Here is a 13,487-nt window from a genome sequence, read left to right on the forward strand (position 1 = left end):
AGTAGCATAGTTTGCCATCATCTCTCTTTACAACCAGTGGTTTGAAAAGACTAAAGGAATAACAGGATGATGTCACTATGGAGAAGATAGCCCAACCCTAGTTTGTGCTTCACCTCTGGAAAATAAAAATGAGAAACGACATAAATCAAATCAAAGACTCGAGCAAAACTGGCATCACTGCAGCTGAAAAGTTGATTAAGCTACTCAGACCAATAGCAAGTGTCATCACAATCACATGTGAAGAAGTGCAGTGCACAGTGTCTATCTTTGCATCACTTAAGGCTAAATTGTTAAAGGATTTCTTAAAACTGCACTAGTAATAGAGATGAAGCAGAGGCCAGAGAGCTTGAGCTGCATAAAGCATCTACCTTGGGCTGAAGAAGCTGCCATTTATAAATGGGGGAGAAGGGAGATAAGGTTTTTTCAGTGCCTCCTTAGAGAGCCAGGAGGGCTGTAGGACCAGAAATTAAGATCATATTTTCTTCTTTTTCGTTTGTAGCAGTGTTAACACAGCATCCAGGCACAACTCATGAATACCAGATTTGTTACCTCATACTTTCAATTTAGTTGTGTGTCTGTTTATGTGTGCTTTTGTGCTCTGGTGATTAATCTTAGAGTTAATACAAAAGAAGAAGAAGAGTCTGGACTACAAGGAGTCAAAACCAGGCATCACAGGCAGTTCTGTGGGAGAAAACTTTTGTTGTCATCCAGTCTACTCAATATAAAAGACTGCAGGTAGCCCCTGAAAAACGTTGTCTTTGTGGAGAAATATTAGACAAGAGAGCTGGGTTTAAGTACACGCTTATTAAAAAGGAGTCGAATCTTGGACAAAGGAAAAACACTCTCAGAAGTTTGTCATAATCTCCATTTGCAACCAGTGGTTTGCAAAGCATAAAGCGAGTAAGGTTAATTTCTGTGAAACGATCCAGTCTCCTTTATCTGCTGCCATGAATATAATGAAATTAGTCACAACTTCATGAGTGACTCATAATATATTTTACACTCTCAACAGTAATTATTTTGAAAACTTTTTTTTTTCTCTCAAATCAAAGCCTGTTTCCAGGAGTCAAACTATTGTGCAGATTTTGGTTCTATTGTATTGTAAAAAAAATAATATAAAGTCAATGTTAGGTTCTTCCATTTCATTCTCTTTACAGCCTGTTCTGGAACCTCTACTATTACTACAGGGAGTGCAGAATTATTAGGCAAATGAGTATTTTTTCCACATCATCCTCTCCATGCATGTTGTCTCACTCCAAGCTGTATAGGCTCGAAAGCCTACTACCAATTAAGCATATTAGGTGATGTGCATCTCTGTAATGAGAAGGGGTGTGGTCTAATGACATCAACACCCTATATCAGGTGTGCATAATTATTAGGCAACGTCCTTTCCTTTGGCAAAATGGGTCAAAAGAAGGACTTGACAGGCTCAGAAAAGTCAAAAATAGTGAGATATCTTGCAGAGGGATGCAGCAGTCTCAAAATTGCAACGCTTCTGAAGCGTGATCATCGAACAATCAAGCGTTTCATTCAAAATAGTCAACAGGGTCGCAAGAAACGTGTGGAAAAACCAAGGCGCAAAATAGCTGCCCATGAACTGAGAAGAGTCAAGCGTGCAGCTGCCAAGATGCCGCTTGCCACCAGTTTGGCCATATTTCAGAGCTGCAACATCACTGGAGTGCCCAAAAGCACAAGGTGTGCAATACTCAGAGACATGGCCAAGATAAGAAAGGCTGAAAGACGACCACCACTGAACAAGACACACAAGCTGAAACGTCAAGACTGAGCCAAGAAATATCTCAAGACTGGTTTTTCTAAGGTTTTATGGACTGATGAAATGAGAGTGAGTCTTGATGGGCCAGATGGATGGGCCCGTGGCTGGATTGGTAAAGGGCAGAGAGCTCCAGTCCGACGCCAGCAAGGTGGAGGTGGAGTACTGGTTTGGGCTGGTATCATCAAAGATGAGCTTGTGGGGCCTTTTCGGGTTGAGTCAAGCTCAACTCCCAGTCCTACTGCCAGTTTCTGGAAGACACCTTCTTCAAGCAGTGGTACAGGAAGAAGTCTGCATCCTTCAAGAAAAACACGATTTTCATGCAGGAAAATGCTCCATCACACGCGTCCAAGTACTCCACAGCGTGGCTGGCAAGAAAGGGTATAAAAGAAGAAAAACTAATGACATGGCCTCCTTGTTCACCTGATCTGGACCCCATTGAGAACCTGTGGTCCATCATCAAATGTGAGATTTACAAGGAGGGAAAACAGTACACCTCTCTGAACAGTGTCTGGGAGGCTGTGGTTGCTGCTGCACGCAATGTTGATGGTGAACAGATCAAAACACTGACAGAATCCATGGATGGCAGGCTTTTGAGTGTCCTTGCAAAGAAAGGTGGCTATATTGGTCGCTGATTTGTTTTTGTTTTGTTTTGTTTTTGAATGTCAGAAATGTATATTTGTGAATGTGGAGATGTTATATTGGTTTCACTGGTAAAAATAAATAATTGAAATGGGTATATATTTGTTTTTTGTTAAGTTGCCTAATAATTATGCACAGTAATAGTCACCTGCACACACAGACACCCCCCTAAAATAGCTAAAACTAAAAACTACTTCCAAAAACATTTAGCTTTGATATTAATGAGTTTTTTTGGGTTCATTGAGAACATGGTTGTTGTTCAATGATAAAATTATCCCTCAAAAGTACAACTTGCCTAATAATTCTGCACTCCCTGTAAATGTGTGTTCATATCAGATAGTTCAGAACTGTTAAACTGGTAAACTTGCACAAGTTTATTCTCCACATCAGTGCTCAATTTAAAAGTACTAGAAAAGGGAAAAAATATTTTAGACTGACAGTAATCAAATCTGCTGCTCTAATACAGCGGTCCCCAACCATTCTTGCACCACGGACAGGTTTATGTCTAACAATATTTTCACTGACCGGCTTTTAAAGTGTTGCAGATAAATCCAAAAAAAAAATAAAACCAGTACCAGTACAAAAAAAGAGAAGATTTATTCATAAGACACAGGAAAAGACCCGGGGAAACTGAGTTAACAATAAAAACGATAAAATAAAATAATGATTAAAAAAAAAAGATAAAAACCCTGAAAAAAAATCAACATGTCAACCTATCAACAACATCTTTATATGCTTCAAACAATGTAACATGCAAGAATCACTTTTCTGATAAAACAAAGGTTAGGCACAAAAACATTCGTATTGTGCAAAAGTCTTCAGCCACCTCTCAGTTCTTTATATTTTACTAGCCAAAAAAAAAAAAAAGAGACTTTTGATAACTGACATGAGATTGAAAGTCAATATTTGGTGTATGAGAACTATAATATTCCTCGCACTTCTTCCGTAATTTCTTTAATATCCCTCAGAACGAATTCTCCAGGCTTCTTGAAGGACATTCAAAGCTCTCCTTTGGATATTTACTGCTTTTTTGTTTCACTATTTGTGAAGATCATCCCACACTGCTTCAATATTGGTGAGGCTGATTAATGACTGATAGCGCTCCTCTAAGTGTTTTCAGTAAATGAAATTAAAATAAAAAGTCATAAAATGACATATAGGTGAACCATAAAAATGCCGACTGTGTAGTTTAAATGATGCCTTTTGTTATCACTGTACTTACCCACCACTACTGAAGATGGCAGAACAAAGACCACTTCTTCTACCCTATTCTTTTGTCTTACATTCAACATTTTTCACATATTTTGACCATTCTTTCTCTTCAACTCTTAACCCTGACACTGCTTCCTTGTATACTTTGTATTTTTTTTTTAACCTCAAAAAATATCAGCTCTTCCTCCTCATTCTCAGCTCTCCCCTTGAATCGCTTCTCTATTTCCCATTTCTGTCTCTTGAATTCCTCCAGTTTTCTCATATTTGCATGTAAATATGCCGTCTGACTTCCTCGTCTCCGTTCTTTTCTTCCCTTCCTACCTCCCTCTATCTTACTTCTGGCGCAGGTTGCCTTTCGTCTTCCATGCTTGTCTCTGACACTTGTTGACTTCCCCTCGACATGTCTCCTCAGGGAAATTCCGCTGCCACCTTAAGTGCCTTTCCATTACTCTGAAAACTCAGGGGAACTTTTGTAAGATCAAGCCTTCAAGGGATGAGGGAGTAAAGGCATCCTCAAGGGGTGTATCTTTCTCAGAATTCATTGTGATCAATCAAGTTCTCAGGCAAATAAGAATAGACACATCCAGCAGTAGTTAATTATGTTATTTTACAGAAAATGTGACATATTTCATGGATTTTGACAATCTGAAGGTGTGAAATTGTAAAGACGAGTGGATGATATTTAACTGTATACTACTACTACTACTACTACTACTACTACTACTACTACTAATAATAATAATAATACTTAACTGTAGGAGACTTAAAGTCAAGTATTGTAATGCAAATAGATAGCAAAGCTTTCTCTTTTGTAGTTTGTTGGAAAATGAATGTGTTGGCTGCTTAACCTAGTTATACCTCTAGATGGTGCATTCAAGGACACAGAAAAATTTAAGGACCGGGGACGTCCAAAGGCAAAAAATAAAAAATAAGCACGACCAACCCAACCTTTTTTTCCCCAAAATTATATAATTTTTTTGAATTAAGCACATGTAAGGCAGCTCCCCCTCCTCCTCAAAGCTTTGTTCTCCTCCTCCTCTTCTCTTTCTGCCTGTTTAAAAGCACACTGTTTCCATAGAGACACAGTTACTGCCTGACAACTTGTGGTCAAGGAAGTGTTAGAAGAAAAGACATAACAGGGCAGTCAAACATACTCCACCTCTCCAGTCTCTCCTCCACCTGCCACTACTCTCACTACAAATCACAGAGACTCCTGTCAGCGCCCTGTCATATGTTTTCTCTACATCCACAAAGGCACAGTGCATCTCCTTCTGCATAGACTCTTAAAGCAAACATTGCTTCTGTAGTAAACTTTCTCACTATGATATTTTTCCTGATGCATTTTTCAGTTAAGTGAGTTTGTAACTGTTGAATGTAACACACACACACACACACACACACACACACACACACACACACACACACACACACACACCTTGACTTTCTTTGGGCACAGTAATGTGCTCACAACAAAGGGCAAAAAGTGAAACAGTCTTACTTTTGCAGGCGGAGGCAAAGCGTAGAGGGGAGGTGGTCTGAGTCAATACACACAAATCCTGAAATTTCCAGAGTGCAGGGCAGGGAGGCGGGGAGATGAGTGACACAGAGAATCTGCAAGCAGACCAGGGACTGAACAGGAGAAAGCTATAGCGGTTAGGTGAGTAATGTCTGGAGAATTGCTGTGAGAACAGGAGAGAGCACAATGAGTCCACAGTAGCACTATGATTTAAATCTATGAACTATGACGGCCTTCACTAACTAGGGTTAGCAGATGTTCTGGCGAGGAACGATTGTGAGCACTGGTCTTAAATAGCCTAATTACTCACAGGTGCCACTGGTGTTGTGACAAACCATCCTACTTTGGCAAAACGCCCTACCATACGTAGTTTATGCACATTTCTGCAGTCATGCAAGAATTCCACAAATTTAAGTAGGTAGGACCGTTCGCCACCCAACTACACCCTTCAGACTATGCTTCTACCTCACAGTCACAAAGGTAGGACAGTTTGCCACTGTATTTTGTGTTGTTCTTCGCCCAGGGGTGGAAACGCCAACAACACAGAAAAAAAAAAAAAGAAAAAAAAAAAAAAAGGAAGAACTACCCAGACCATGACAATCAGCCAATTATTGTATGGCATGCTCTACCTTACCTTCTGAGCCACAGTCTTAAATAAATACACAGTACTGTTGATACCAACGTCACAACAATCTGGTCATAAAGACAACTGTTTGACAAAGTTGAGCTTTGACCTGATGATAACTAAAAAGAAAGGTTCAGGCATTTTCAGGTGTACTGAAGGAAACCGTAGATTTAGTGCCAGATTCAGAGTCAGTCTTTAATAAAGTAGTGGACTAGCTAACACAACCAACTCAAGCCCAAATAGACACATATGAAAAAGCAGTGTTTTCACTTCTTGATTGCTGTTGCTTCTGGTAACTTAATAAGTCAAGTTTTAACAGCCATCGATCTTTACAGTAATGTACTACACTTATACTAAATTAAGGACATCACACAGGAAGCCAAGTGGATGGCTTTCGCATACATTTGAAAACACTTACACTGTCTCCTATTTTAGTGCCAGAACTCACTGGCCGGCAATCAGCAACTCTATGCAATTCCTGCCTTATAGAGCAGTACACATAGGTACACACACAAATATACACGCAGGGCTTAAAAGCAAAGTCTTGGGCAAATGTCTCACAGCACTTACGTGGGCAAAACTGCTTCACCTGCTTTCTCCCTTTACCAGCTTTCCCCACTATTGCATCAGTTCCCAGGGTCACTGCGGCCTCACGCCTACAGAGGGGGAGGTTCGACAGCAGAGCAAACTGCGTGCATGCGTATCAAAGTTTTACTTGCACACACTTGAAGAGAGCATGAGTACTCCAAGCGCATTTGACCTCACTTCAAGCACACAATCCGTGGGTGCATACGCATCAATACTCGCCAAGAATCTGATTTAGACCTTGGCTAAAGTGCCAAGCATGCACCTTGCTGCACTGCTCACAGGTACATGGAATCTGTTCAGTAATAATGAAGCATTTGACCTGGCTTCATGACCCTCAAAGCTTTGCACCTTTTGTGCTGCCTTTATATCAACTTCGATCAAAACATGAATATAATCACGTCCAAAGATTGCACTGATAAACGCTGAGTGTCTCTGAGAGTTCCTGTGGTGTTTTATGGAGATAGTTTTGCTTTTCTGTTTCAAGAATTGCCCTCTTAGAATCGATGAAACTATGGATTTCTTAACAGTGTTGTGTAACAACATTATAGTTAAAAAGCCATTTTTTAAATTGTAGCAGCTACTCACACTGGGCATGGTTTCCTTGGAGCGTGCCTGAGTCCTCATTTACCGAGTTGGCCTGAGTATGCTTCAGTTTGTCTCGGCATTTCGACACCTCTCTCTTGTGCTCGCTCTCTATCTTTCTCTCTTTTATGCACACACGCATTCTTGAAAAGTGCTCATGCACAACACAAAGACGTTCATGTTTTTAAGATTTTTGTGGCTTAATTGCGGAACCAATTTACATACTTGTTAATTACTTAATAAAGGAGGTAGCTGTCACTGTGGAAGCACTGGATCCTCCTGAGTCCAGCTGAAACAACCAAACAGGTCAGTGCACAGTTAGCACCTGAGCACATGGAGTGCGCAGTAATGACACTATGGAGGTTAAATGTGCTCAAATCCTAATATTTTATAATGCTCTTAAATTACCAGTGACATCTTTCAATAGTTTCTTCTTTTAAAAGAAAGCCTTCTTTTCAGTTCAGTTAATAAACTGAAAACAAGTATTTCTTACACAGCGCTGTAGAACCAGATTTATTCTCCTTCTCAGTGGGCCTCTCTACCAGTGTTGCATTGCTGAGCTTATCTAACAGGTGCTTTTTCATATTTAGAGTTCTGATAGAAACGTAGCAGCCAACATTTGCATTTCATTATGATGCTGTTCTTGTTCCTTTCACCCACAAGTCAGAAATATGCAAATATGTTCATGATGTCAGTGCTGACTTAAACATCTGCACTAATACAACCACAGGATTTCACTTCCTTCTACTACTGCTCAGCTATGTGCCAAGCAGTGCTAGAGAGGCACAAATGTTTGTGATTATGACAGGCTGTCAAATTACTGAATTACAACATTAATCCCATTTCTTCTAACACCACCATGTTAGTGTGGCATTGTGAGGCTGTATGATGCACAGCATGAAAGCTGAAAAAAAATGTGAGCTAGGGCTTGAATCCTTGAGGAATGCTGTCCATTGAAGCAATTTACTGTATATTACAGAGCTGCTATTGTAGTGATGTGAGGTGACGCGTGCCCTTTTAATCGTGAAACTTTGTTTTGTCAGCAATGCAGGGATTCAGCTATGGTGTGACGTGAGAATCCATCTGATCTCTTAAACTTGATTTCTGCCTGTTCCTGGGGTACTTCCAATGTGGACAAAGGTGTTTCAGTTTATTGTGCTTCCAGCTACAATCGCTTTTTGTGAGCTGCCTTACTGCTAGCAGTAAATCGGACCGAGCGAGACATATTTGCAAGATTACAGATCTTATTTGAAATTCAGATGCGAGGCTACATGCAGATGCATGTGATGGGTGTAGCTCTGTTCCATTTCCTTGTGTATGTGGATGTTAAAGAGATTTGCAACATCAGGTGATCCACATACTTTATTTCAGAGTTCAGTGGCTAAGATCAGCCAAGTAAAGCAATTTCTGTATGTTCTTCTTTGCCCAGATGAAAAATTATTTTATTGTTTAAATGGCACCATACTGCAAACTTCATATTCTGTTTCTAGGCGTCTCCAAGTTACACGTTTTACACTGTAAATGCAAAATGTAATTCATATGGCACAAGCATCTATTGGTTGAGTTAGCTTTCTTTTCAAGTTAATACTGCTACAGTAACCCTAAACTGCTTTACATAACAGGCTATTGCCATTGTATGCTGTACATCTTAAGATTTGAATCACATCTAAAACACTTGTTTAAAAGATCACAGAACATAAGTCTGCAGAGTTTGTAACCTATTGACAAGTCTGCACATGGTGAAGTTTGGGGTTTGCGATATGATGTGAAATTATATGTGAAAATAATTTGCAGAGCTCAGAAAAATTTCTATACTTGACGTTTTAAACCCCTCAACAAGTCCAGAGTTAAATATTCACCAAAACCTGCAACCCGATTTGCATTTCTTCTCCTGACACACAGGGCTATTCATAGACACCTACAGTAAATTGCTGCCGACTCTACTCCCAGTCTCATGATTTGAATAATAAACAAATGTAGCTCTCGTGTACTGTGTAACTATATTGCCGAGTTCAGGAACAACAGGAAGCAAATGCAAAACATGCAAGGAAGTTTCGATGAGTAGAAGGTGAGCTTTATTAACCAAGCTAATAAAAAAGTGAGGAAATTGATGTTAGCAAAAACTTGAAAGATAATTTAGGAAAAATGCTTCAAAAGCTGAAGAAGGCAGAAATGCTGAAGGCATGAAACAAGAAACATGAGCGAAAAACACAGGTGGCGGACACTGCAGTGGAAAATAGATGAACTGGTAACTAACTGTGAAACAAGATGCAATGCATGACCCACAACAGAAAATATGCTGCACAATACACAGGAAGTAACAAAAACAAATGCCTTCAAGAAAGGGAGAGTAAAGCCCAGTGACTGGGAAAACAACGGTCCCTTGTGACAGATTACATTTGATTCAAGTAATTTGATATTTGAAGTTATAAACTCCAAATGTGATGTTTAAAAACATAATTAATCTGATGGGAAATTTATAGAAGAGAAAGAAAAGGGGGGGGGGGGGGGAAGGGCCATAACATGTTTACCAACTTTACAAAAATTCCTCTGTTCCCTATTGCTCATAGAATAATGCTTATTCAGATGAGACAGTGCAGTGGCTCAATGCTTAGCACTGTTGAATTATAACTATGAGGTCCCAGGTTCAAACTCAAGCAGGAGTTAGGAAAATCTAGGTTAATGCTGCTTTCCTGGACCTATAGGACACTCTTAAGAAAGAGATTCTTAATGTGAGGAGTTTGACTTTGTGGCTGAATCAAAGCTAAGATGGAAAAATGTGAGTTACGCATTTAGATAGAACGAAGAAGGTCAGATGTGGTTAAAGATAGCTAGTAATGATCAAAGTTCCATATGATGATGGGTTTGTGTAGATTATTTGTATAAATTAAATTCAGAGGAATGTGTAGCTATAGCACAGATTATTATCCAGGACTAAAATTAGTTAAAATTGTATCCTTTTGAATACAAGGGGTTTATCAATAGCTTACAAGTATTTAATGACTATAACAATCCAGGAATAGTCTGTCTTCTACTGTTAAAATATATCAGTTTTGTGTTTCTTGTTTTCAGGAGTTGTTAAGATTGATATACGGAAATATAATATTTCTATAACAATTGTGACTGCCATTCAGCCCCACAGGACAGGCTTTGGTTAACTATTAATCTCTAGGCGTCACTGTTTTTCCTATGTACACATTCAGTTACCTTCCATCGCTCTTAAATATGAACCCAGTGAGTTCCTAACACAAAACACTGACTGCAGTGGGCCTCTGACCAAAGCAGGTAAGAGACTTTATGCAATTTGGATTAATTTATTGAACAAACAAAGTCTGAACAAAGTCTGGTTACAGATAAGTTATTGTAAATAATCAGGGAATCAAACTTTTATTAATTCTTGAGCCACAGAGAATAATTGCCCTTTGACTTGGACTCCACTTTGTTTTTTAAATGATCTTTGTGCTTTTTTTCTAAGCCAGTCATTTTACAATATGAGCCTATCCCTAACCGTGCTGATGATGACCTCTGTGTTGTTGGTGCTGTCATTAGGTAGGTTTCCCCATCGTGGTCTTGATTTGGCTTGCATGTTGTGTGTGTGTGTGTGTGTGTGTGTGTGTGTGTGTGTGTGTGTGTGTGTGTGTGTGGACATAAAAGATGAATTTTAGGAGCAGTGCCTTCAAATAGTTCTATTAAAAGAAAGCCACTTTTAATGTTTTTCCCTGAATGTGATGTGTCACTGTTCTTATTTTACATGTAACAGCTTGTAAATTAATGAAATATTCCTTAGAGATGTAATAGGCAAACGGTTATTATTTTATAGCTGGGAAATATATTTGTCATATTTTGAACCTAAATTACTTAATTTAACAGTCATGCTGTTCATAATGTTTGTTATTTCTATCATTATATATGTTGGGCAAATGAAAAATATGATCCTGTTCTGTTTTCATTTTTATAGGACTTTTTGACTTTACAGTTGGAAGTCATCTGCGAAGGGTTTCGTTTTTTTTAAGTAAAGATGACGACAAAATGAACTGGATGGATTCACTGAACAAGTGTAAAAGCAATGACAGTTCATTGGTAACTGTGTATCATCAAGAGGACTTAGGTGCTCTTTTAAAGAATGTGCCTGGAGAGGAGGGGGTTCAGTTTTGGTCAGGGCTGCGTAAGAATCAAAGCAGTGTCACGACTTGGTCAGATGGAAACTCACTTGCATTTAATAACTCACAAGTAACTAGTATTGGTGATGACCAAATCTGTGAAGCTATGACAAACATAACATGGAAAGCTTTCAACTGTTCGGACAGGAAGCCTTTCATGTGCTACAAAGGTAAATCAAGCAAGTGATATTTGCTTGCATTTTGGTGATTTCCCTTTTTTTCTAATTCAAAAACAACACTTTGTAAGATGCCTCTTAAATGTTTGCAACACAGCACAGCTGCATTCATATTCAAGGCCTTCTTCTTTTTGTCAGATACATTGTTTTTGTGTACATTTTCTACTCATGCATTTGTGAGCAATTAATTGTGAACAGTGATGAGGTCCCAAAATGTTAATCTGCATGCTCAGTACAACAATCATACCAAAACCATGCAAGGTGTTTCCCTGAATGATGACAGGCACAATGTTTTTTGTACAAACCAAAATATATGAATTATCATGTGACTACTCTGACAGCACACCTTACCAGAGATATATTCCATTTAGGTTTTGTCTGATTTGAGTCACTTGAGTATGCAGTTTAAACATAGTCTGGGTTTGCTTTAAGCCAGAACCACCTTAAAACTTGTGATGAAAATGCAGTTATTTTAATTAAATGAATGACAAAAAAATAAAACAAAATAAATGTTGTGCTTCTTTTGTTTGCAGATAATAATTATATACTGATTGATAAGGAAAAGGACTGGTGCCAGGCACTGCAGTACTGTAGAAGACATTACACTGATTTAGTGAGCATCAGTAATGAGACCCAAAACAATGACGTGTCTGAAAAAGGAAAAAACAAAACCTTTTGGATTGGGCTTCAACACGATCAGTGGACATGGGTAGATGGAAGTTGCTCTACATACAGAAACTGGCCGAAGAATAATAATAATTATAATAATCCAGGGTGTGCTACCTTTGATTTGAATAATCTGCATAAAGTGCAGTGTGCCATAGACGGAGGAATATTTTGCACTAAAGGTAAGTAACTATTTATTTCAACAAACTAATTTGACAGTAACTATGACAGGAGCTATTACCGATAATTTTGCTGTGAAATATGAATATTTTAAGTTAAAGTAACTATAGGAGGAGTCTTTAAAACAAAACTTAGCCAGTCACCAATTCAGTCTGAACTGATTAGCTCTAGTGTTGCCTAAATTACACAATTCTATTCGGGGTTTTTTATACTATTGTATTAACACAAGCACTTTTCCCCATATTTCCTTTAAGTAAAAGCAAGACTGAAAAGACAAATTAAAGGTCCACTAAAACCTCAAATGTGTATTTATATAAATAATTGACTTAGTAGAACAAACTGAATCTATCCAAGTATTATTTGCAACATAAGAGTAGTAATTATTTTGGCGTAGAAGGTTTGCATGCAGAATATTCATGATGTGACTGAAATTATATTATCTTACTTATATTTTTTGCGTGGTTTTCAGGCAACATGAGAATCAAAGTTATCAAAAATAAATCTACTTGGGAAGGAGCCCTTGACTACTGTGAGGAAAACCACAACGGCCTGCTGTGGATTGAGGATGAGGAAGATCAGAAGGCTGTTGAACAATGGCTAAATCACACTGAGGTTGAAGGTCCATTCTGGATTGGTCTCAGGCAGAGTACTCTCTTTGGGTTCTGGATTTGGAAAGACAGAACAGTGGGCTACAGCAAATGGAAGAATGGCAAAATACCAGCGATGCCCATGTCCAACCACTGTGGTGTCATTGATAAGACAAGCGCCCTTGGGCAGTGGAGTGATGAAGATTGTTGGCGTGAGCATCATTTTCTCTGTGAGGAGGAGATTGCATTTATGAACAAAAAATAGTTCATAGTCATCAATCTTTACTGATAGACTGGATTAGCATGTAGAAACAATGTGGGGGTGATCAGGGAGTTTAAATTTAACACATCCTAAGAGCTCATTTGTGCTTAGTTCCTCAATAGATGTTTTTATTTGTTCAGGTTAGTAAGTAATCTAAGATTATGATACTTTATGATGTAGTATAAGATATATAAAACATTAATGACTATAGTTGTAATAAATCTCAATTATTAGAAAAAACAATAGTTTTACAGAAGAGAAAAGATGAAATGTTAGAAATGATTATTAAGGCTTGCTGTGTTTTGGTTTTTGTTGTTTGTTTTTTGGGGACGGGGCGGGGGGGGGGGGGGGGGTGATTAGTGTTTACATTTGCAAAATAATATGCCACATTAAACCATGTTTCGTAAGTGAACAGTATGATGGCAACGTTTTTAAGTTATGAAAGTCATATACTGAGTGGCATTTCATATAGACAGAGCATTTTTTTTTAATCATGTTTGTTGTGTGCATTGAGATTCTT

The 13,487-nt window shown here is 38.5% G+C and overlaps 1 protein-coding gene across 1 annotated transcript; it reads left to right on the forward strand.

Moving 5' to 3' along the window:
* Nucleotides 1–10,427: 10,427 nt before the first annotated feature.
* On the forward strand, nucleotides 10,428–12,970 carry LOC146615292 (macrophage mannose receptor 1-like). Its single transcript, XM_085376751.1, has 4 exons — nucleotides 10,428–10,485; nucleotides 10,895–11,266; nucleotides 11,806–12,120; nucleotides 12,588–12,970. The coding sequence occupies exons 1-4, from the start codon at nucleotides 10,428–10,430 to the stop codon at nucleotides 12,968–12,970; spliced, it is 1,128 nt and encodes a 375-aa protein (XP_085232877.1).
* The last annotated feature ends 517 nt before the right edge of the window (nucleotides 12,971–13,487 follow it).

This window comes from Diplotaxodon limnothrissa, linkage group LG17 (assembly GCF_057381915.1).
Source record: "Diplotaxodon limnothrissa isolate DT_005_m linkage group LG17, D_limnothrissa_male_GT1.1, whole genome shotgun sequence".
NCBI classification, from domain to species: domain Eukaryota; kingdom Metazoa; phylum Chordata; class Actinopteri; order Cichliformes; family Cichlidae; genus Diplotaxodon; species Diplotaxodon limnothrissa.